This window comes from Caretta caretta, chromosome 2 (genome assembly GCF_965140235.1).
Source record: "Caretta caretta isolate rCarCar2 chromosome 2, rCarCar1.hap1, whole genome shotgun sequence".
Classification (NCBI taxonomy): domain Eukaryota; kingdom Metazoa; phylum Chordata; order Testudines; family Cheloniidae; genus Caretta; species Caretta caretta.
In genome coordinates this window covers 254828530-254854462 of record NC_134207.1, presented here as the reverse complement: position 1 = coordinate 254854462, position 25933 = coordinate 254828530, and the positions used below count along the sequence as shown (strand labels likewise).

Sequence of the window (25933 nt, the reverse complement as noted above, 5' to 3'; positions counted from 1 at the left end):
TGCTTCCATATCACAGCAGACACTTCCCCTGTAATGCACTATTTTTCGGGTGTGCGTTATGAGTAAAGATGGTAGAAAGTTTTTGTTCAGAAAATTATCTCACCACACAATGAGGAAATTTCAATTTTAATGACAAATTTTGATTTTTCCATGGGAAATTTCAAAACATTTTTTGTTTTAGGTCAGCTTAATGCTTTGGTTTGGTTTTGGAAATCACAAAATTTTGGCTTTCAAATGTTCAGTTTTTGGATTTTTAGGTTCTTCTTTCCTGAAAATGTATGTAAAGCGTAAGAAGGTGGAGGAAAAAAGGAATCTTACTTTCTCACACCTTCTTACTGTTTTCCTTCTGCTGTGTGTGTGTGATTGATCCAGTAACTCTTGTGTGTTACATGCAGCACATTTATTTGCTACAACCTTTCATGTTCTCAACGGAACAAAACAGAACTCCAAATGAAGAATCAAATGGAACCTCTTCGTATTCGGGTTAATCACCTGGGGGAAGTGCAGGCTGGATTTCCCCAACTGCGCACCCTCCGCCAGCGGTTAGGTTGGGAGAGGGTAACTTTGGTTTCCCCTGGGGACTACAGGCCTGCTGGCTGAGGCTGCACCAAATCATTCGGTCTCTGGCCACTCTGCTAATCCTTTCTTGGAGTAGTTCCACCCACTCTTTGGCTAGCACAGGCATCCAACAGGTTCCCAGGTGGAGGGAAGGCTGACTCTGCCATGTGGAATTTCCCTCCCCGCAGACACTCCAAGGGCCCCTGTGGCCTGTTTCACAATTGCAGAAGCTTCACAAATATGTACGTGATAAATGTATCATTTTCATCTGAGATGTTCTAAATTGTTGTAAACCTTTAATTAGAGTAAGAGTCCCGAATTGTTGCAGCAATGAACTCACTGATTCAGCAATTCTTGCCACGGCAGAGACTGTCAAACCAAAGAGGTCTTCACCCTTCAAATATCCAGGAAAGAGCTGTAGCATTTCAGATTCTTTTCTAACAGATGCAACAGGCTCCAAGATTTTATCCCACACACCTACATGACCACATGGAAAAAGATTATAATGAGCAAATAAAGAAAGCCCACAGACACTGCAGTTATACCTAACAAGTAAGGAAATTGGAGTAGGACACCTATAATGAAAAAGGCCACAGAGTGCCAGATAGTTGATTTTATATCTAAAGGGAACAACTTAATGAAATAAAATATCCCACTTCACCACGGTGTTAAAGTCTGAAATGGAGACTCATTTGGGTAGTTATGTTGTGCTGAGTACTCTCAGACAGTGTTGTGTCTCTATTATACTTCTCTTGATTTTGAAGAACGTGACAAACACTTGAGCACTGGATAAAAACTTTTACATCACTAATTCCATATTACAAATTCCTACTCATGTAATCAGGCAACTAAGTTTCTCCTGCTAAACATTTTAAAAATGACCACAAAATAAATAAACTTTCCTTAAATAAATGGAATTTTCCACTTCCTTAAGTTGATGATTTTTTCTCTCTTCCTGACCCAGATGTCTCATGGTGGTATAATATGTTGTTATGGAGGGAATCAAAGATCTGAGTTTGAGACTCCAGCTCAGTTCCTTTCTCACCACCCAAGAATTGCTTGGGATGCTGTAGAGACAGCATGCTTAGCTGAAGAGAGCAACTTTAGTCAGTTTGCTAGGACCCTCTCGCAAGTTTTCAGGAGAGGTGTTAATAGACTAGAGAGTGCATCTTCAACCCATAAGATGGATGCATATTTGGCTAATGGTGAAGGTAGGACATAGCGGTGGTGGCAATGTAGCAAGGATTCTTTCAGCTCCAAGGATCCCATAACCTCCAAGATCCCTGATGTCACCAATCACACAGATGACAAACATGCCCCCATTCTTCTATCCAGCCAATTCTCATCACTATCATCTGAGCCCAAAGGGATCCTTGGAGGTCAGTCAGAGCCTTAAAAATCCATCAGTTTTCTCTGACATTCACCACCCCACTTGGGATTCTGCACAGCAGTTCAAGAGCAGTGAATCATGCTCCCTTCATAGCTTGACAATGCCACTGAACAATTAGTTAAATGGGTCTCTGTTGAACACCACAAGATATTTTTATTTTCATCAGGGTCTGAGTGCACTGCTTACTTCTAGTGCCTCCATGCCCAGAAAGTGACTAAAACCAGGAGATGGATCCATGACTAGTAGAATACTGCTGAGCTGGCTAAACATACTTTCAAGTATGGGTCTACTCCGAAAAGAGACTATGTAAAAAACATCTTTGTAATTTCACAGATGTGTGCGCGTATTCAGACTCCATTCTACTTCAGTGACAAAAATATTCATGTTAGCCCTGCAAAGCTAACACAGCTAAGACTGAGTGAGCTGGATTCTATTACAATTCGTAAACCATGTACAGAACAGTTTAGTAAGTTGGAGCTGGTTATGTCTGTGCAAGCTACTGCAGGCATAATTGACAATAATGGGGTTGCACAGGTGTAAATAGCAGGTGTTATGTGTGAGAAAGAAATCAGCTTGGCTCTCAGAGTCTAGGCTGTGTTTGCACAGCTGGCAGCTGGAAAAAAAGATCTTTTTACTTGTAGCTTGAACACGTCTGATCTGGAGATCATTGAGCCAGAATGAAAATAAAACCGCAAAAGGTCATATTTAGAAAGCCACTTTTCAGAGCAGAAATACACACAAAATATTTTTTTTTATTTTGTCCAATGTCATGTTTATTGTTTTGGCTTCTTTATGAGCTTGTTGCAAGTATCCTTTCTTCCTCATTTTATTTGTAGTGCACATTACTGTTTTATCTGTCTAGGATGGTTATTCTACAGCCCCCATCACTATTGCATCTCAGAAGTTTCATCTTTGAAATGCACAATACTGGATAAGTATAGTACAGTTCACAGTGCTGGAAGTACAGCCTTGGAACATTGGTATAGAGATTACATCACGCAGTAGAATTAGCAAATGATTAGGCACCAGATAAATAATTTTCGATTCTACAATGGAAGTTGAAATTGTGAAACCCAAGTCTCACATTACTGAGCATGAAATAGAAACAAAACAAGAAAGGTATGCAGGAAAACAAGTGCATGCAATATTTATCTGAAACATTTACTGTACATATGATGTAAAAGGAAACTGTATAGTCATGAAAGCCTTCTGTTGAGTTTACATAATTCTGGTTTACCTTTCGGTGTTGAATCAGTAAGAACCAGATCATCATGACCTTGCTCAACAATCCTGATCACGAACACTGGAAAGCCATCCTTCTCCTCAATAGAACACAGATACCGACAGCGCCTGTTTGCATATCGCATGCTCCAATACAACCGGCTGGCCTCATATCCAACAGGGAAGAGAGCTTTCGAAGAGTGGAATGCCTGCATCTGTTGCGGCAGCAGCTGACCAATAGTGTGGAAGATCAGGCTTCCTACACGGAAAGTGTGCTCACGTTCTCCCCGCTGTACTATACTAGCAATTTGCCGCACCTCATCACGCTGAACGTAGACCCTCCTGAAAACTGCAAAGTAACTAAGTTCTTGTTCATGAGCTCCCTTTGGTTTGTGCATGGGGCAAAGCATGGTTTTGTCTTTAAAAAACATGCATTGTGCTTTAATGGCACAGGTAAAGTGATAAATATTGGTGCATCTTAACCTGTGACAACTGCTGGTGGCGCCCATTTTGTGACAGAACATGCATTTCATTTGCAAGCCTCTTCGCAGTGCTAGTTCCACGTTAATTAAGGCACCAGCCTGTGTCTCATAGACCTCTGTAGACCAAAGAGCACAGTTCAAATGGACCCAAAGGTCTAAGTCAAGGTTAAGAAGCCTTGCTGGTCCATCTGTTAGTCCATCACCCTCTTCATGACAGAAGCAACATTTTCTGTAGTCTTTAGGCACAGGGTCAGGTTTTAGGGTTGTGCCCAGTTTCTTGAGAAACTCATCTATCTCCTCTTCACCGGGGGGTTTGAATGATCCTTTAGGAATCACAACCTGAATGTTCCATTTTTTCCACTTCATTCCTCTCCATTTCTTACTTAGAGGTCGACAATCATCAAGGCTACTGTGTATTGTTTTTAATCTAGGTTTTAGCTTCACTGTTACTTTAAGCTCATCTGACTTTGCCTCTACCTTGGCTGCTTCAAATGCAGGAGGGAACGTGATAGGGGGTGATGAAGGCGGAGAAACTTTTTCCTGCAGCTGGGGGAGACAATGTACATCTAAAGTGGAGATGTTGTTGCTGTACTGATGGAATGCTTTAGGTGGCATTTCTTTCATCAGTGACTGTGGGAAAGATGGAATTGAGTCCTGAGAAATAAATAGAAAAAAGCCTCTTAAAAATGCATTACAAATTGAACAACAAATATCCCCAATAATGTTTTCAGGTCAGACTGAAGAGAAGGAAGGGGTGAGTTTAGAGCATATAAGGTAATTTGTCAGATTGTTGTGTCATAGGACAAAATAAGTTATCTTGATTCATTGGTACCATGGCTTGTGTTGCTCACAGAGCAGTATTTTAATAATTTTGCAGCTTTACTTTTGCTCCAGTAAGTCCAGAGTATGGGTCCTCTCCTCTTTCTCGACATTTTTAAAAACGAAATAGCAAGTGGTTTAGATTGCGGCACCCAATAGATTTACATCATCTTTATTTTTAGGAAGCTTCAGACAAAGTTATATAAAAATCTCTAAATATGGATCAGGAGATAAATTATTAACAGATAAGGAACTAGTAATAGATGGCAGAGAAAGATAAATGCTGGGAATTAAAGGACTGTATTTTTCATGGAAGTTGGTGAGGAGTGGAATCCTTCAAGGACAAATACACTATTAAAAAAGAAAAAGGTCAAATTATATAACAAGTTCTACATTTGCAGATGGATTTCAAAATAGGGGCAGGATTAGGACTCAGAGAGACTGATGTGTTTTTTACGGTCATCTTGAAAAACTAACTAAATGAAAAGATGCAGAGGCAGAATATGAAATTTAATTGTTTAAGAATAAAGTGATGCACTTGGGTAGAAATAATGTCCAAGATAAGTACAATTCAACTAGTATTGAACTAATTACTAGGGTAGAGAAAAAGGATCTGGACATACTGATAAACCCAATATTTATATTCTCCATCCAGTTTGCAGCAACAATAAAAAGGCAAACAGGGTGCTGGCTTATACCGAGGAGAGCATGTTATAGAGTAAGTCTATAGATACTATGCAAACACACTATAGAGCACTGATTAAATGACATTTGAAGTACAGTATCCAGTTTCATCCACCTTTTTCGAAAAAAGAACTGGAAAAAGAATAAGCATTAGGCCAACTAAACCAATAAGTGATCTGAAGGAGCTTAACCTTGAAGCAAATGCTTAAGTCTTGAGAGAAGACAATTTTACCATGACGTGACTGAAGCTCTATAAAGTGTTTTAATTAAAGTTATTGTCAAATTAATCTAAATAATCTATTTTAGGGTGTTGAATAAAAAAGAATTTGGGGATATATTGAAAATGTACATTAAAAAGGGAACACATGCCCAAAGAATTTAAGAAGATATTATTTTAGGGAGTGTGCTGAAGACTTGAATAAACTTCTATTTGAAGAGGTGGAGTCAAACACTATTAATGTAGTCAGCAAAACCTAGATAACTATGGAATTTAATAAATTAAAGGATTATTTAGTCAGTTCTATGCTTGAGACTGTGTTTTTGTGGGTCAGGAGGGAATTTTTTTCTGATTATACTTTCTCCCCACAAGACTGACTACAGGGATTTTTTTTTTTTAAATGAGTGGTTTTGCCTTCCTTGGGGTGTTGGGGGGAGTGAGTAAAGATCTCCAACTACCTGGTTTATTCAAGGAAAAGTACACTGAAATTAAAGTTAAACTGTACTTTTCTACTCTTCACATCCAAGAGTTAGGAGTCTGATCCAACTCTGATTGAAGTCAATGGAAAAACTCATTTATTTCAATGGAGTTAGATCAGATCCTTCTTGTTGTAAGATTTTTCTTGCAAAGCGTATTATCATTACTTTAAATTGAGATTTTTAAGCCCTAACAGTGTGCTTGGTGATGTACTGATATATATCTGCAGCAAGGGTCCTCATCCAAAAGCATCTTGTTTTCTTCCCTCCAAACTAAATAGAATAGGACAAGACAAGGAAGTCTGTCTCCTGAGAGGTGCTGCGCTGCTACTATAAGCTGCTGTGTACCCTTACTAGGGTCCACGAACAGAAAACGGATTCTTTTCGCTGTTTACAACAGGGGAGACTGAATGGATGAAATTCAGTTCCAACTACATGTTCTTGTCATCCTGGAATACACATGTGAACAACTCCTGGCATGATCACATTTTCAACCAAGCATGTTTCTTAAAACACTATATAAAATGGCTAGTTCAGTAATTATAAACTACTTTTTTCTTTCATTGTCATTCACCACAGTCTTCATCAATTAATATTTTGGTAATTATTTCTTTAAAATAGCCATTGCAGCCAAATGAAAAGACAGTGGAGATTATTATACTTCCTACCTTTTGTGTCAAGAAAGTAAAGTGTTCCTGCAATCTCCCTGTTCAGTTATTTTTTGTACAGTTGCTAATGATTTCTTACTGTGCACAAAGCAAATGAAAATGCAGAAAATAAAGGAATACACTTAAGGTTTGATGCAATGTTCATCAACTCAACAGAAAGCCTCCCACTGATTTCAATGAGAGTCAGAGATTCAGCCATAAATCTCTGTCAGGAAAAGACTGCTAATGCTCTGCCATGCATTTCTCCTAGGTTTAATTTTCTGTAAATATGGATTTTGATTTTTATTCCTGATCCTTTGCTGCTTCAGAATTTCAATATCCTACTGTAGCACGGACTCACACTTAAACGCCATTAAAACATAACAGTTTATGGTATTATAAATACTAAGTATGCCAAGAACCCTTGGCCCAAGATCTTTACTTAGGAAATTTTTCTATTTTATTAGAGAAGTAACAGCAATAATTGCTAATTGGTACTTACCTTGCTCTCTGAGTTTTTTGCTTGCACAGCTGCTGAATAAAGAACAAAGCAGTTGTTGCTACAGAAGACAACATCCTTTTCCACTCTATCAGAGATCTCTCGGGAACCCTGGGAATCAAAGCCAAAGATTGTTATGAGCCCATTCAAGGGACTAGAATCGACACTATTGTAATACAAATATAAACTATGGAAATTTAAAGTTAAAACCACCAGTGGCCTTACTCTTCAGCATCTTATGCCACCAACAGAAGTGCATTAGAATCAATGCAAAGAATTCTCTATTGTATGCTCATCTGAATTTTACTTAAGACAGTATTTCTATAGGGCATTTTTCTTTTATCTTTGAACCACAGAAGCTCTTCCTGTTTCAGGCTGGTCAAAGATAGATCACACAACTTTATCATCAAGTGGTGATCTGTAAAATGTTGCTGTGGATTCAGGCCCAGATTTTTTAATGTATTTAGATGCCTAACTCCCACTGAAGTCAATGGGAGTTAGGTACCTAAATTCTGTGAAAAATCTGATCCGTGGTGTTTTGCATGGGTGTTCATACACTTTATGTACAGCTTTAACTATAAAGCTCTATTACATAGCAATCATATGATTTCATCATTTAGATAAATGGTGATGGTATTTTTGTTGCAGGTTAGATGCATCCTTTTCCAGAATTCATACTGGTGCAAATATTTTAATATTTGCATACTGGAATGGAGATCCAGCAGGGACATTTGGTTGCATACAGGAATGGAGATCCAGGAGGGACATTTGTTTTTTTTCCCCTTACCACAAGAAAGAAACAGCAGAAAATATACAAAAACAAGATTTAAATGTGATTAACTCCCTTCTGCTTGAAAATATAAAGTATTATTACTCTGCAATGGTTTCAGAGACACTCTTCCAATAGTGGCAGATAACAGCCCAAAGTTAGTACCGTGGAAAGAGAGCCCTGCTGAATTTTTTAAGTCCCTTAAAACTGATATATCATGGTAGCAACATTTAAATAGCTATCCCACATTATACACTGGAACCTATTTAAGTAAACTGACTGAAATATTCATATAAGCAGTATTTCTGAAACTGTTTGCTGGTTTCATTTGCTGACTGAAAATTATGATAAAAAAAACCTAAATATCACTTTCCATGACAGTACCTGTTTAAGGAAAGACAGATCTTTGAAAGATTTCCGCACTCCACTACCAAGAACTACCACTTTACAATGAGAACACCACTGAGGTCTCAGTGCTGAGCCTTCTGCAATATTTTGATTGTGATCTTTATAACCGGCTAGACCTAAAAAATCCAGACAAATCTGTTAGAAAATACCATCAAGACACTCCTGAATGAAGTGTGTGCTGAAGTGGCAGTAATCTTCGGCAGGTTAATAGTGGGACTCCATCCTCCTAGACAGAGTGTTCGGCAAGCTTTAAGATAAATACAGATGGGGCGTTTTTTCTTAAATCAGACACAAATCTTGTGTAGTTCTGGTTTGAATAATAAGGCAAAAAGAGATTATATAACATGAGATGAATAAATAAATCAGAATAAAATAGGAGTATTAATATATTTAAATTTCTATGTACAAATTTTCCAATGGAGGAATAATCTCCCAAAGTGGTGAAAGACACACCATTAGAGTAATTTAAAATTAGACAGGACAGAAAACCTGAGAATACTGTTGGAAACAATCCCACACTGGCAGCGAGATGGACAAGATAATATCACAGGTGTTTTCGATCTTTGATTTCCATTAGTCTCTGAGAACATCAGGAACCTAGTGCACAGGTACATGTGTGCTGCTTGTATAAGAGACAGTATTATTAAAAACAAGACTCAACTTGTTAAGTCTAGAGTTTGAGTTTATAGGGCTGAAAATTCTCCAACGCCAACATGATTAAAAATGCAAAACTAATAATTACAAGAACTAGATATAAACTAACTCACCGTTGCTGTTTGGAGGAAATGGCATATTAGGTTGCTTCAGTCCATAAGACCCTATTAGTCTGGTAGGGCCCATGGATCCTGCCGGAGGACCATGAAGTAATAAGTGCTGTCTGTATTCCATAGCCGGATTCATTCTGTGACTGTTCAACATTCCCATAGAGGATGGAACATCTGGGGCATTACTAACTTCGTAACTGTTGGGAATTCTGACGTGCAGAAGATTGGAAAATGCAGCCACAACGCTACTAATATTCTAAAACAACAAAAATAAATCTCTGTTTTTATCAACTACAGGAAGTAAACTCAGGATATCAATTACCAGATTACAAGAGCTGCCATACTATAGTAGCCCGCATTCAAATTAAACTGAATAGTCATTATTTTATACAATATGCTACATAAACACCATGCTAGAGTTCACATATAAATCATTGAAGTTTATTTCCCTTACCTCTGCAGCTGTGGGATGTAAAGTAATTGCTACAGATATAAGGCCAGATTTCAGACCATTTTGGGATGGCCCAAGCTGAGAGCCAAAGAAGCCAGAACTAGGTAAAGTTCCTGAACTATGTTCTGATTTTACATAGTTCCTTTTTGCTTCTGAACCTTAAATGAAATAAAATATATATGAGGTTAAGCTGTATGATTTTGAATGGATAGAAACTAGCAATAAGTACATAACCCATATTACTCTTACCTTTTCCAGTACTGCTGGGTAGGATTGGAATGATGGGGGATGGTACAGGCTCTGGGTTCTCTTCCTTTACCAGAGACAAATCTGGATACCTACTTACTTCCATTCCCACAACGCTTTCAGGAGAGGAAGAGGGAACAAAGCTGTCAGGAGTGTCCCGGTCATCACAGTGATCTTGAACCCTGGGAGAAAAAACAAACTACATCTTTTGAAAATGCCTTGTACAAAAATTAAGTGAAGGTAGTGGGTGAATTTTTGGTTGCTGGCAACAATTTTTGTGGCATCCCACCTTACTTCAAGATAAAATTAGCCCTTTGGGAAAAACAGACAACAAAACTGTGATGTTAGTCAAGCTATGCCCCATAGAACTGTCCTACCTAATAGTTCACCAACCAATACACTTCATCTGTGTTTGCTGGATATTGGATATTCTCATTCTTACCTGATACAGTTGTACGTCCTCTGCAGTCACTTATTCATCTCATGAATATGAAAATCAGTGACAAACAGAACTAAACTTGTCTATTAACACCAAACTTGTTTTTAATTATCTTCTTCCCTCCCAAACTAAAGGCAACAATGATCTAGAATCTGAGATACTTTTAACTCGGCAGATTTGCTGTAGATGATAGATGTAGATGATAAAGCCACTATTCTGCTCTTGAACATCTAGTAGATGCTAGATAGCTCATTCTTCACAGGTGTAACATGAGGAAGGATTTCACAAGGTTCGATGGCCACACACTTGGGTGCACAATGCTTGAGCTTATCATAAATTTAAACTTCTAGAATATTTTTAGAACATTTTTTTTCTAGAGAAAAAAATGGTGGTGTCATATTGAATGGCCCACAGCCTTCCCCTACTGGATTTATAAAATCCATCCACCCATGCATCCACCATGGCTTGCATAACCATAGTGCCATAAATCTTTAATCTGCACTCATCCTCAAGCACTCCTGTAAGGCAGGTAAGTACTATTATCCCCATTACAAAGATGGGGATGTGACGCAAAGACAGATTAAGTGATTTCTCCAAGGTCACACAAAGTCTGTGGTGGAACGGGGAACTGAATCCAGGTGTCCCAAGTCCCAGGCGAGTGAACTCATCACTGGACCATCCTCTCTCATACATCCAACAGCTGTAGTGCCTCAAACTTGTTGTGCTTCCAATAAGCTTGAGAAAAAGAGGGAGCGAAGTCTTTGTAGAGAGTCCTGCTGTGCACCATGGAGCACCTCTCCACAGTGATTCTATCTGTGCCTACAAGGCAGGGGAGTTTTTGAGGGTAGCGTGTGGACATGAACAGTGGGATTTATGACTTTGTGGATCCACTGCCCAAAACAACCCTGTGTAGCCATTGATATTAATACAATTGTTGTGCCGCTCCAGCAGCCATTGTGCTGCTGTGAGAACCTGATTAGTTTCTGTAACTTGTTTCCATTTTTGGTAGAGCAAAATAATGAATATTTGACAGCTGAATAAGACATACAGTCTAGCAACAGCAAAAGTCTTCCTTTTAGTGGCACAAAAATCTCAGACAGGGAATACTGAGAGATACCTAGTACAAATAATGCCATTTTCTTCTCATCCTGGTGTGGTTGGGGGAGGGTGCATTCCCTTCTCTAACACCCCTATGGATCTCCAATTTACTTGGGCTTGCACAAGGTGGAAGGATCTGGGCCAAAACAAGTAAACTTAATATTTAGGGGGAAAAAACCTACCTTAATTCTTCCTGATTGTTATGAGGTGGTGTTGGAAGTGAAGCAGGAACATCCACAGTTTTAGGGCCCTGAGCCATAGCTCTTGCTAACAAATCATCCTGTGGTCTGAAAGGTAACTGGAACTGTTTTGGCCCAAGCGCTTTGGTAACTGAAACAAAAACACAGCGCAATCAAGCATGCATATGTCTCTCTCTACCTACTGATACACGTTTTAAGAGAGTGCTGGCTGCACTCTAATATAATTAAGGCTGTACACCAGTTTTTAACTCTATTTTCAGTCACTCATAACTCAAAATGTTTCATTTTTCATGTTTCAATTGTTTATGGATGGTTTCTGTGTGTAGGTAAAACTGTTGAAAAATTGGAGCCTTAATGGTTCTGCAATTTTTGACTTCAAGGAAAGAAAAATATATTTTTCCCCATTATAAAAAACCTTTAAGCCTTCCCCCGCCTTCCTCTTTTGCAGCACCCAGTGGCTGAAATTTGAAAGATAGATTCTGTCATGAAATATCCTCAGGAGGGCAACAACACGAAGTCTTATTGATAGAAAACTGATTTTGATTTGACCAAGTTACGAGCATTTGAAAATGTTTACTAAGCATGTTCAAAGTTTGCTGAGCTGCACAACTATGGAAGGCTGCTCTGTGAAAGCACATGCAGCTAAGAAAGCTTTAAAGCGGTCTTGTAATCTACATTATGCATGCAGCTTTCCCTTTGTTTTTTCCTGACTTTTGAGTGTTTAACTGTGCACTGACAATGCTCTCAGCATAGTTTTGGCATGGAATATGCATAATTACACATGTTGGACAGAATCAATTACAACCTTCCAGACAGAGGAGTCTCATGTTCATTTGTATACGATAAAGTCAAACTGCATCGAATAAGGCGCAGTGCGCATTTCATACTTCAGTACCAGCACGATACCTCTTTTAAGGAGGCAGCACACTAAAAGCTTACCATCATGTCCGCCCAGCATTCCAGCCTTTCCAGAAAGTTCCTCAGTAGTTGCAAATCCATTCACCATCTTTTGACAAGCCACTGGAGGTGGTGTCGGAGGGAGAGAGGCTGGGGGTGTCGGAGGATTACTCAGATTATTCTGCTGCATGAGACCAAAGGATTTTAAAATTAGCTTTTAAACAGGTAAATACAACACAGAGGCACACTTCCAGTAAGAGTAAATACTTGTAGGTTTTAAACATACAGAGGCAGCGCTGAATACATAAAAATTAATATTTACTTCCCAAATACACAGGAAAATAGATGAACATACCTGCTACAAAACTACCTAGTATACAAAGACAACACACATTATAGTGTCTGGCACGGATTTAATTATATTATTGTAGGGGAGGGGTAGATTCCTAAACCACTTAGACATAACTCTTAAACATTCTGAGAGTTATGTCTAAGGAAAAACTGAGTGAAGACTCAAGGATTTGGCCTTTCTGGAGCAGTGTCTACAGACATTGAACTTCATTATTGGTTTCCAAGTTCACCAGCTGCCCTTGCTGGGCCAGATTCTTAGCTCAGTAACTCTGGTGTAAAACTGGAATAGTTCAGATGGTCTTCAGAGCGTCATTCCAGTTTTATGCTAGAGTAACTGCATGCCAAATCTGGTCCTCTGTCTGTTGACATTCTTCCTATTCTCTCAATATTGTCTTTCAGCCCTCAAAGAGCCTGAGTTTTAAATTCTGTGGGCTATTAGACCTGCAACAAACAGATTATTTTGTTCACAGTTTTTAAGTCCTTAATCAGGGACTACTGGACAAATGATGAAGGTCTATTTCCCAACTAATTCTCATTAAGAAATGCTTTGCTGCTCTCAATGACTTTGTAAAGTACTGGATATTCAGCCTTTTCTGCTCCAGAAAGCCTTAATTACAATTTTCACCAATTAGCATCAGTTTGCAAATGCAGTGCTTGTATTTTTTAAATTTGTTTACAACATGGTTTCTATTATTTGATTCCATGTTTCGTAGAGCAAAACAACAAATACTTCACAGTTGAATGCAATATACAGTCTAGCAATAGCAAATGTCTCTTTTTAGCTGCATAGGAGAGACTCCTAAGAGATAGTTAATGCAAATAATCCCCTTTACCTTGTTTTTTACGGAGAACAGACATTGGAAATCTAGATGGAAAAACATACCTTGTAGATCAGTTGAGAATAGTAATCAGAAACCCCATCAAGAGTAGCACTACCAAAACTTCCCATAAGTCGATTTCCACCATTTAGCTGGCCACTGCCATAAGGGAGAAAATGTGCAAAGCTCACTCCAATTATTGGTTCCATTAGAGGTAGCAGAGAGAGTTGCTATAGAGAAAAATGGATAGAGATGAATACACCAAATAAAATAAAAGATGCTAACTGGACAGAAAAGTTTCCAGAGTAATATCAGTAGAGTGGTTACCACTAAAAAGTCATATAGCCTCTGAAATACATCAGTATTTCCTTATACTTATTAGAACAGGAAATAAGGTTGCAATTTGGCAAAGGATTTCTGCTCATGTTTAATTTTAAATACATCCTTAAGTCCCATTGACTTCAATCAGAATTAAGTACATATAATAGGTTAGCTTTAACTTTAAGCATGTACCCAAGTGCTTTGGTGAATTGGAACAAAATCTCATAACACTGTATGTTAGATATTGACTTTTAAATGCCAACCACTATACACAAGCAGAGGAATATTGGTTTGCATGTTTTGTTAAGCATAGCCTTCCCCGTGCCGCAGTTTCCCCATCTGTGAGATGGGGATGATACTAACCTTCTTTGTAAAGCGCTTTGAGATCTATGGATGAAAATTGCTACAGAAGAGTTAGGTCTTATTATTACAATAAGAAAGTTCACATATTTAAAGTCAAGGTGGGGGGAGGGTTTTAATATTGGGGTAATGTGACATTCACATCATAAAATGCTCAAAACTAGAACTGTTAAGAAAATTTCCAAGGGAATGTTGTTCCAGTGGGAAAGCATTGATTCATCAACATCAAAACAATTCTCAGGGCTTGTGGGCTCCTGGCCTGGCAGAATTTCATTTTGAAATTATTGAAAAGAAACATTTTGATTTTTTGAAACAATTTTTTTCAGATTTTATGGATAATTTTGAAATTTGTGGGTTTTGTTCTAAATTGGAATGAAAAAAAATGTAAAAATCCTCCATGAATTGGAATTGCTATTCTCCACCCAGATCGACTCCAAACTCAGCAGAATTGTAAATTTCTTTTTTCCCCACTCTGAATCCATTCTCTTAAAGCTACTCCTGATGGACTGGACATTCTCTAAACACTCACCTGTTTTAGTTGGAGAAATGTATCTGTGTTCGGATAAAGAGCCTGTTTTTCCTCTTCTTCTTTTTTTCTTTTCTTAGACCGAGGAGCTGCCTTCTCTCCAGTCCTCTGAGTCCGTTTATTTCGTTGTTTCTTTATTTCATTTCCTACATCTGTTCTCTGAAGCTGGCTATTCCCACATCCAAATGCACCTTGCATTTGATTCCCCACAGTTGGCTGATGGAAAAAGGAAAGTTAAGCAACATGGGATGCATTTGTTCAGGTCCATGTTAATTTCACATTATTTTTATAACAAGTTTTGTTGTATATTTCTAATAATGATGAAGAAAGAAAATAATGTGAAAATAATAAAGAAAATATCTGACACTTGAAAGTTTAATCCCCAAATTTCCTGTGCACTATACTAAGTGATACAGTACATCTGACAGAAGACAACATCCTGTAGTTTATACTTTGTTCACTTTTCCACCACACTGACAATTGTAACTGCTGTTTTTGAGTCCACAATACAATATATGAACTATCATTAACTCCATTGATGCCTACAAATGTCCTTAAAAATTATAGACCAGAAGTGTCTTCTGAATGTTTGCTAAAACTTATACCCTTAATTAGGGGTATTCACTAGGGCATAATAAAAGAAGAACTGGCTTCAGGAACAATTCACAAAGGTTCACTTAATGTAAATATATTCTGAGACAAATGCTGATTTATGGGTAAAACTAAAAATTTTGCTTTGTACTGAGTACAAAAAAAATAGTTTCACGACAATACTTTTAATGCAATTCTTCATATAAAGAGATAACTGTGTAAAACAATTAGCATAGGATTTAATGGTGCAAGTGACAGGGTGAAGTAAAAAGAAAGACTAAAATATTCAGTATTTCAATTATTGATCTAACCTGCTGTAATCATACTTTACATCACGGAAACCCCAAATCACTCCCTCAGTATACCTTTTAGTGATGGATTCCTAACATCTGTTTATACTACCAACCCCTCACCACCCACTTCCAGTTATTTTTATCAGATTTCATTCACTCCGAGCTGACTTTATTTTGCTTCCAGGCTGTGTTAAGATTTCATGGAGTCACAACACAATCTGAGGGGAAAACTAAGATGACAACAAAATACCAGACATGCTAACAATAAAGTGATTGGGGTGAGCAGATCCTGCTTTCCCTCCCCACCAGTTTTCCTACCTCTACCCTTTTTTAATAATTAAATTACCCAACAGCCATTAACATGATGATACAGTTTCCGCCCCATACTAGTAAAACTATTAGCTATAGAAATGTTACTGAGAAATAGAATTGCCTCAGCTAGAGTGCAGGCATACCATATGTTCTCTAATGCATAATTGCAGATTTTCCCAAGTTATACATTTCCCTGCATTCTGCTTGAGTCTTGCATGTCTGATTTCCATAACTATGCGAGTATCTGTACTCTGATTGGCTGTTAGCCAATTTTAGCCAGAGTAGAGGGATTTCCATATTAATTGTACAATTATTTCTCAATCATACTATGAATATGCAAATATCTCTTCTCTGATTGATTCTTGTATTCAATTTTTTTTAACTTCTTTGCCAACTGCAAAGACAGTTACCTCAGCTTCTGACTACTCTTCAACTAAACCAGAAAAACTACAAAATTTACTTAAAAATAGAAAAAAATTACCGAAAGGCAAAGAAAATAGAGCTGGAAAACTGATGAAGGGGAGCATCTTTTGATTCTTGTCTCTTCCTGTCATACATGTAAGTTTACATATATAATTTAAAAAATTTATCAGAAGTACCCAGCCTCTGTCAATTCACTTTGTAACACAATGTAAACCAATAAATATCAAAGTTACTGTAGAGAGATGAGCTTTGCTCACTAATAATCAGGGCGAGGAAATGGGACTGTATCCAATTAACACAGCAGTTACTATTAAAAAGTCAGCAGTTATCAAAGCCCTTTTCCCAAGATACAGCAGTTAATTCCTATGCCAAATATAAGGAAATACTGCCGTATTGCAGAGAGAGTGGCAACTGTCGGTAAAGACAACATTTTTTAAAAGTTTTTTTTTTAATAGCCAGCACTGTAAGACAGAGAAAAGTGAGGAGGGAGAGAAGGTGGATGACTAGAGTGGAAAAGGAAGGCCCAAAAGGATTTATATATATTCAGGCAATTAACCTTTCATGAGAAATAGGAAAATTATTTTTTATCTGAAATTACTGAAATTAAAATTTGAATGTTACATTTAAAATGTACAATACTAAAAGTCTGAGATTGCATTCTAGTAATTAGGCAATATCACTATCCTGGGCTAATAAACCCTAATGCCAGTATTGTCTTCTGAGTTTACTTGCTATAAACACCTTAGCTGTCAGCCTTGTCATTCATTCAGCAGATGTGCTTATTTATCTGACAAAAAGGGAACACTCTAAATAATAAACATTATTATTTGCAGAGCTGCCCAGAGGTCTCAAACTGGATTAGGGTACCATTGGGCTAGGTGCTGTACAAATGTAGAGAAAAGATAGTCCCTGACTTGAAGGGTTTGTAAGTTAAGGTCCAAATCTGCAGGCTCATACACATGAGCAGGCTCCTTGTCTGTGCAGAGCCGCACGGAAGCCGCACCTGGGCCTAATTTAAGATAGGAAACAAGTGGATGTTACAGACAAATGAAAAGACCATGGGGATACACGCACAATTAGGAGGTTTGGAACACTTTTTTCCCTCCCCTATACTGCCAGATCTTTCAAGTAGGAATCTTTAGAAAATGGTCAAAAAGTGGAGGTAGTTGATGCTTGGAACATTGAGTACAGGAGCCACGATACAAAATAAATGTACTGATATATAGTTCTGCTGACATGAAAAAAACAGAATTTAAACCCCAGCATTACTCTTGGTAAACATTAGAAATGTGCCAGTTTTAAAATGATGATTGTCTATAGAAAAAAATTAACCTTTGTATTATTTTTAGGGATATTCATTTGTGAACAGGCTGAACTATTGTATTATATTAAAAATGAGTCCTTCTGAAGTGGCCGATTTACTTAGGGGCAGATTGTGGCCTGCTCTGTGTGCAAGTGAGTTGGGAGAGTGTGCGGATAAGGTGCCCTTACTCCCTTGCACCTGTGCTACCTCTGCAGAGTTAAGGACAATAAGGAGGAGTCTCTTAAGAATACTAGAAATAAAAAGAATCCTAACAATGGTACTCGTCCACTACTAGATGGAAATGGTAGAATTATCAGTAATAATACAGAAGAGGCAGAGTGTTCAATAAATATTGCTGTTCTGTATCTGGGGACTCGGGGGCCCTGAAAAGGACTTGGGGGCCGTGGTGGATAACCAGCTGAACATGGGCTCCCAGTGCAATGCTGTGGCTAAAAGGGTAATGCCATCCTTGGATGCATAAATAGGGGAATCTCAAGTAGGATTAGAGAGATTATTTTCCTCTGTATTTGGCACTGGTGGAACTGCTGCAGGAATACTGTGTCCAGTTCCGTTGTTCACAATTCAAGAAGGATACTGATAAGTTGGAGAGGGTTCAGAGAAGAGACATGAGAATGATTAAAGGATTAGAAAACCTGTCTTACAGTGACAGACTCAAGGAGCTCAATCAATTTAGTTTAACAAAGAGAAGATCAAGAAGTAACTTGATTACAATCTGTAACTACCTACATGAGAACAAATAATTAATAAATGGGCTCTTCAGTCTAGCAGAGAAAGGTATATTGTCCTCCAATGGCTGGAAGTTGAAGATAGACAAATTCAGATTGGAAATAAGCGTATATTTTTAACTGGGAAAGTAATTAACCATCAGAACAACTTACTAAGAGTCATAGTGGATTCTCCATCACTGACAATTTTTAAATCAAGGCTGGATATTTTTCCAAAAGCTCTGCTCTAGGAATTATTTTGGGGCAATTCTAGGCCTGTGTTATACAGGAGGTCACACTAGGTGATCACAATGGACCATTCTGGCCTTGGAATCTGTGAGCTGCTAACATCCCACCCTTGCTCAGTTGGGCAGAGCCTTGATTCCACCTCTTCCCCCATTGGCACAGCTAACTGCACGCCATACTGCAGAGCATACATTGCAACAGGTTTACCCCTGCATCAGAGCAGCAGGGAGACTGGGATGGAGATTAGTGTTTTGGGGATTCTCCCCTTCTCTGCAATGGGGCTGCTCCAGAGGCATCACAACTTGCTGCCCCTTGCTTGGCACTAAATTGTCACCACCTAGCCCTTTACATGTTGATATGCATTTCAAAAACAACCACCTTACCATTCCTTCAGCTGGGTTCTGTTTCTCCACTAGTTTGTTGTCCCCAGCACTTTCTTCTTCTGATCGGCAGCTGTTCTCTGATTTCTGATTTAAAAGAGAGGATGATTTTTTATTTTTAAGCAAGTGTTTCAGCAGTTCATTCCCTGACTCCCCTTTTGCTGCTGGGGTGCTGGTTGATTGTGCTGGACTCTGTGCTGAAGAGGCAGGGTGCGGCGAGGCCTTATCTTCTTCTATCGTAATACCACTTTGATTCTCTGTTTTAGGCTCAGCTTGAACAGAACATTGATCAGATTCTGCTTTTTCCAGTTTAATTTCCTGAATGCTGGCAGGCGCATCTGTCTTGCCCTTTTCAGTCTCAGGATTTACACTTGATTTCTGAGGCAATTTCTTTTGGAGCAAACCACTATTGGAATGCTTACATTCCAGCTCTAAGGAAGGCGAGTTCTCCACAGCATTTGTTGTTGATGAGCCTGTTAGCTCCGCTGACTCATCCTGATGATGAGTAAGTTCACTGGGTGTGCTAACTGTTGGGGTAGAGGTAGAATCTGAAACAGCTGGAGTTGGGGGTGCAGTTATATCTGAATGTGGAGTTGATGGGGCTTTTATTGACTCAGCATCATCATCCTTTTTCTTTTTTCGTGTCCTTTTCTTTTTTCCTTTCTCTTCTGGAATTATATCAGAGTACAGCTGAATGAGAGACTGACTTGATCCAGGGAAATTTGGTGCATGGGACATGCTGGTATCTTGGCCACATGAAGGACCACTACCAGCTGCTGGAAGTCCTGCAGGTATACCAGGCACAAATGGAGGCCTTACTTGGTTCTGCGTGAAGCTGGTCCCAGAGATACTGCCATGGGATTGTTTTACAGAATGGTAGTTAGGGGATCCACCAGGAATTGACGGTGGTTCAGATCCAAAAGGGGCAGGCCCCAGTGGTCTTCGCTCATTGCTTTGCAAAAAATTTACTGCAGGTGGTGAGTTCACAGGGCCTTGTTGCAAAACTTGCCCCATTTGCTGCTGTTGATGCTGTGGAGATTGCTGAAGGGGTCGTGGAGGCGGCATGAAATCACAGGATAGGTCAGAGTTAAAGAAAGGTATCTGAGACAAGGAAGCTCTATTACTTAAGTCTGACCCTATCATGCCATGTTGTTCCATTTCCATCCTCTGCTGCAAAGCCCTCTGTCGGTCCACCTCCTGCATAAGCTGTATTCGTTGCCGTTCCTGCTGCTCTCGTAAACGCTCCTTTCGTTCCCGCTCTTGAAAACTTTCACTAAATGGGTTATTATCATCAAATTCAACCCTTGGTGGTGGTCCTGACTGTGTATTTGCATTGGAACTTGGCACTGGAGTTGGTGTGCCAGGATTCATTGGCAACTGCGTCATTGGAGGCTGCATCCTTGGAGCATTGAGGGGGAGGTGATTTGGAGGAGCAGTTGCAGGTTGCCACCCAGGTAAATTTGGCATTCTGGCTGGGTTGGATTGCCCAGGAATTACAACTGTGTGCTGCTGATGCTGGAGTTGTTGTGCTACCATGGGGAAGTTTTGCTGATTCATTACTGGTGGTGTTCCTCCTGGAACCATAGGTGGCTGAGACTGGACTCCTGGCATTATAGCATGTGGTGTTATCCCACACTGTTGCTGCTGCTGCTTGATTCGATATTCCTCAATGAGCTCTGCATGTTCCTTTTGCTGTTTTCGAATCTGAAATTTAGACAAGTCATTACTCATCTCTACAAGTTTCTACTTAATATATAATAGACCTCAAATATACAGGATATACTACATTGAAATTATTTCATTGGAAAATGAGGCTTGTCCAAGATCGGCACTGGAACACATTAAGCTTATTTACTTAGTCATTTCATGTCCAATATCCATCATCTAACCAAAAAGAGTGCAATCCCTCCCAATGCCAATTTCCATACTATTAACTGATTACACAACATACAACCACAAAGAACCAGAATAAGGGACAATATTTCAGAAGCAGCGCTGATCTTTAAACTATAGTTTCATTATGCAGCACTATTCAAAACTGCAGAGAACTTGCAATATATAGGTAAATAAGAAATAAATTATGCATAAAAATATATGTTACTGACATTTGCCAAGTAGTGACTTTTGTTTTATTTGTTACTATTGTTTGTATTTATGTGAAAAAAACATTTAAAGTAAAGACTATTTTAAAAAAGCTCTAGAGCACCTGAAGTGCAGGCTCTATAGAGATATACCTTTGGTATTAAATGTACAGTGGAAGCTTAGAATCATAGAATCATAGACCATCAGGGTTGGAAGGGACCTCAGGAGGTCATCTAGTCCAACCCCCTGCTCAAAGCAGGACCATTCCCCACTTAAATCATCCCAGCCAGGGCTTTGTCAAGCCTGACCTTAAAAATATCCAAGGAAGGAGATTCCACCACCTCCCTAGGTAACGCATTCCAGTGTTTCATCACCCTCCTAGTGAAAAAGTTTTTCCTAATATCCAACCTAAACCTCCCTCACTGCAACTTGAGACCATTACTCCATGTTCTGTCATCTGCTACCACTGAGAACAGTCTAGATCCATCCTCTTTGGATGGTCATAATTATCTATCATAACAGGTCATAATTATCTATCATTAATATCATGGCTAGCAACTGTAACAGAAGCATAAGACTAGAATGAAGTAGAGTATGTGCAAGGCATTATTACCAATATTGTATTAAAAAAGTTTCCTTTATCTATGATCTATTGTTGTTAAAAAAATTTAAATTAAATTATATTTGGTTGCTTCATCTTCCCATCACATCTGTCTCTACAGAATTGCACCAAGCCCCTTCTAGGAAAATGCTCTTTCTACAAATTGGAAAGAAAAGGCAAGAAACATTCTATACTTCACTAACAGATATCCATTGCAAGAAGATACGACCGACAATTGCTCAATTATGCCTTGCAGAATACTGTGCCCAACACTGCTGGCCAAAGACATAAGGCCTCAGTTTACTGGAGCAATTAAAAATACATGCTTAACTTTAACCCCATTGACTTCAATGGGACTTAAAAATTCGATGAAAGTTAAGCACAAGTTTAAGTGCTTTGAGGAATCAGGACCTAGGCCAGGTGTGTCAAACATACAGTTTGTGGGCTGGATCCAGTGACATGATGTAGTTATGTGACTTGCATGATGGCCTCACACACTGCAGAATTCTTCACTTTTTAAAAAAAAGTCAGTTTCTAACCCTCATGGCTGCAGAGATTACTTTTCAAACATGAGCCGAGGTAAACTGATGTCATGATGTTTGCCCTAGTCTGCAGCCAGACTGAAACAATGACTAAAAACTGTGACCTCCTCTCTCCGTATTAATCTGATGGGAGTGTCCAGGCTAAAGCCCAACGATGACACTTTTGTGACAAAATTAACTATTTCACTGCTAATCATTTCAGCACATAAAAGGGGTGATATCTGGGAGTTATTGCAGGGAAGGAGATACTGAGGGTAGAACAGAAATGAAAGACAGAGGAAGGGAGAGAAACAGAGAGAAGATGAGGAGGAAGGAAGAGAAACAAAAGGTAGAAGTAGCAGAGGTCTAAAGTGGACCTCTAATATTCTAATATTTTCTTAGCGAATGAGAGTGACTGCTATACAAATAATAAATAAAGCTTCGTTACTTCAGAAAAAAATCATTGTGCAAACTTCCTACTGACATCAGTGGAATATCTGCTGTGGACTGCGGGTACCATAAAGTCTTTACATTATATCCCGGCCCACAAGTTCACCCCTCTCCTCCAAATGAGTTTGATACCCTGGGCTTAAAGTCTAAAGAATAAGAAAGAGGCTCCTCAACTGCACTCAGCACAGCTTTAGTAACAGATTTCTTCTGAACTGTGACTATTTTATATAGTGACCATGTAACATGATAAGCTCTCTCCGAGTATTCTCTATGAATTTCTTGTTTCAGAGGAACAGCCGTGTTAGTCTGTATTCGCAAAAAGAAAAGGAGTACTTGTGGCACCTCGCTCTCAAAGAAACTGCGGAATCACCTGATAAATTGGTTAGTCTCTAAGGTGCCACAAGTACTCCTTTTCTTTTTATGAATTTCTTGTTTTTCACAAAACAAAGGAAGATCATTCAAAAATATGAAATTAAACTGTAATAAAAGAAGGCATTTGAACAGGAAAATATAAAATAAATGACACATAACTGGCAATTACAAAGGTAGAATGCTACCAAGTGAAACTGGTGATATGATAAAATTGGAGAGAAAACCCTTAGTTGATGGATTCCTTCAGTTGAAGGATTCCTTCAGTTGAAATATAGCCATATATTTCAAGATGTTCCTATTCTTATATAATTGACAGTGCATCTGAATAGACTCTGGCTTTCCTTCGCACTGCTGCCACCCAGTCTCTCTCTTCCCAAACTCTTAAAACAGGTTTTTTTCCTTTGCTACTGTAGTGTTTTTTCTTGTAGTTCCAGTAATGCTGAGAAACTGAATCTCATAACTGACATTACTCGTGAAACATGAGGGGTTTTGTTGTTTGTTTGTTTTTTACATGAATTGCACTGTGTTTAATAGTTACAATTAAGGCTGTCAATTAATCACAGTTAACTCAAGCAATTAACTCAAAACAAATTAACTCGATTAAAAAAATTAATCATGATTAAGAGCAGTTTTAATCGCACTGTTAAACAATAATAGAATACCAATTTAAATTTATTATAAACATTTGGATGTTTTTCTACATTTTCAAATATACTGATTTCAATTACAATGCAGAACACAAAGTGTACAGTGCTCACTTTATATTATTTTTATTGCAAATATTTGCACTGTAAAAAGGTAAACAAAAGAAACAGTATTTTTCAATTCACCTTATACAAGTACTGTCGTGTAATTTCTTTATCATGAAAGTGTAACTTACAAATGAATAATTTTTTTTGTTTACATAACTGCACTCAAAAACAAAACAATGTAAAACTGTAGAGCCTACAAGTCCACTGAGTCCTACTTCTCGTTCAGTCAATCACTAAGACAAACAATTTGTTTACATTTACGGGAGATAATGCTGCCCGCTACCTGTTTACAATGTCACCTGAAAGTGAGAACAGGCATTCGCATGGCACTCTTGTAGCCGGCATTGCAAGGTATTTACATGCCAGAGATGCTAAATGTTCATAAGCCCCTTCATGCTTCGACTTGTAGATTTCACTATCTTTTGTTTATTTTTTTTGCAGTGCAAATATTTCTAATACAAATAATAATATAAAATGAGCACTGTACACTTAGCATTCTGCACTGTCATTGAAATGAATATATTTGAAAATGTAGAAAAAAATCCAAAAATATTTATAATAAATTTAAATTGGTATTCTATTATTAACAGTGTGATTAAAACTATGATTAATTGCAATTAATATTTTTAATCTTGCAATTAATCACGATTAATTTTTTAAATCATTTGACAGCCCTAGTTACAATACATATCTAGTGGATTTAAACGAACAAGTAATCTTATAGTGTTACACTTTAATATTAAACAGAAAAGATGCTGTCCTGTTTCTCCCCCCAAATTGTTACCTGTTCTAGCTGTTTCTGGACCATACTTTGCTGCTCAGTAACATGCTTAAGCTGTTCTGCATCTTCTTCTGGGAATTCACGGCCAGCTTTTTTGGCAGTGCGTTGTTTTGCTGACAGCGCTTTTTTTGATTTTCTGTGTGCTCCAATTTGCTCTTCAAGGTATTTCTGTTGCATTTGAAGAAGTTGTTGTGTTTCTTGTAGCCATTCTTCATATTGCTTTCTTTGTGAATCATCTGGGGTGAGGGAGGGAATACAAGGAAAGTAACCATTAATATTATACTAAGGACTCTTGTTTTAAATGGAGGAGTTATTTATTGTGGCTTTCAGATTTTCTACGTGCAGCACAAAATTTAAAACAACAGTATCCATCAAAAATGCACAAAAAGAAATAGAACTTCTAAAAAGGCTTTCAAATCCCAAACAATATCTAAGCCCCACCAAGTTCCCCAAAAACAAACTCTATGTCATCATTCCATTTATCTCCCAATCAGCCCCCAACACAGGAGAAGCATAGGAGCACAGCTGAATCTTGTACCATGATTTGGTCATGACCAAATTTGGGCTCTAGTGGATCCAGAAGGGAAATGAAAACCCTTACTTTGCTACCAGCCCTCTCCTGTTTAAACTAAACTTAAGAATGTCAAATGATCATAACACATGGGGAGAGGCAGTCTCTCAAACAGATAGGATACAAAGCATGTAGGGCATACTAGGGTAAAAACACCACCGTACCACAACTAAAATAGCCAATTGAAATCACAGACCACAGGAGTAATAAGAGCAAAGGGATTGAAAAAAATTGTTACCTACCTTTCGTAACTGTTGGTTTTTGAGATGTGTTGCTCATGCCCATTCCATTCTAGATGTGCACAGTTATCTGAGATTTTTGCCTTAGCGGTATCCGTAGGGCCAGCTGTGGCGCCCCCTTGAGTGCCATGCTCATGCGTTGGTACATCAGGTACTGCCGGCCCTACGCCCTCTCAACTACTTCTTGCTGGCAACTCTGACAGAAGGGTAGGAGGGCGGGTAATGGAATGGACATGAACTACACATCTTGAAGAACAACAGTTACAAAACGTGGGTAACCAATTTTTCTTCTTCAAGTGCTTGCTCATGTTGATTCCATTCTAAGTGACTCACAAGCAGTATCAATGGAAGTGGGCTCAGAGTTCACGGTTTTGCAGCTTGCAGCACTGCTCTGCCAAAGGCAACGTCGTCTCGAGCTTGCTGGGTAAGCGCATAATGAGATGCGAACATGTGGACAGACAACCAGGTAGTGGCCCTACAGATCTCTTGGAATGGTATCTGTGCCAGGAAGGCTGCTGATGACACTTGTGCCCTAGTCAAGTGTGCAGTCGTGATCGCCAGCAGAGGCACTTTCACCAGCTCATAGCAGTAGCAGATACAGGCCGTGATCAAGGACAAAATCCTCTTAGCAGACACTGGGCGACCTTTCA

The 25933-nt window shown here is 38.6% G+C and overlaps 1 protein-coding gene across 10 annotated transcripts in view; it reads right to left on the bottom strand.

Moving 5' to 3' along the window:
• KMT2C (lysine methyltransferase 2C) overlaps positions 1 to 25933 on the bottom strand; it is a 328257-nt gene that overhangs the window by 6339 nt on the left and 295985 nt on the right. For 9 of the 10 annotated variants that reach the window (XM_048837560.2, XM_048837566.2, XM_048837567.2 and 6 more), the window contains 13 exons: positions 24477 to 24709; positions 18918 to 20618; positions 14645 to 14857; positions 13500 to 13664; positions 12308 to 12449; positions 11351 to 11498; positions 9635 to 9813; positions 9389 to 9543; positions 8938 to 9190; positions 8147 to 8286; positions 6997 to 7104; positions 3186 to 4305; positions 899 to 1035 (listed from right to left, as the gene is read on the bottom strand). In XM_048837560.2, the coding sequence (XP_048693517.2) occupies positions 899 to 1035; positions 3186 to 4305; positions 6997 to 7104; positions 8147 to 8286; positions 8938 to 9190; positions 9389 to 9543; positions 9635 to 9813; positions 11351 to 11498; positions 12308 to 12449; positions 13500 to 13664; positions 14645 to 14857; positions 18918 to 20618; positions 24477 to 24709 (4694 nt within the window). The remainder of the gene's footprint in view (positions 1 to 898; positions 1036 to 3185; positions 4306 to 6996; positions 7105 to 8146; positions 8287 to 8937; positions 9191 to 9388; positions 9544 to 9634; positions 9814 to 11350; positions 11499 to 12307; positions 12450 to 13499; positions 13665 to 14644; positions 14858 to 18917; positions 20619 to 24476; positions 24710 to 25933) is intronic. The other variant, XM_048837562.2, reaches the window with a different exon arrangement.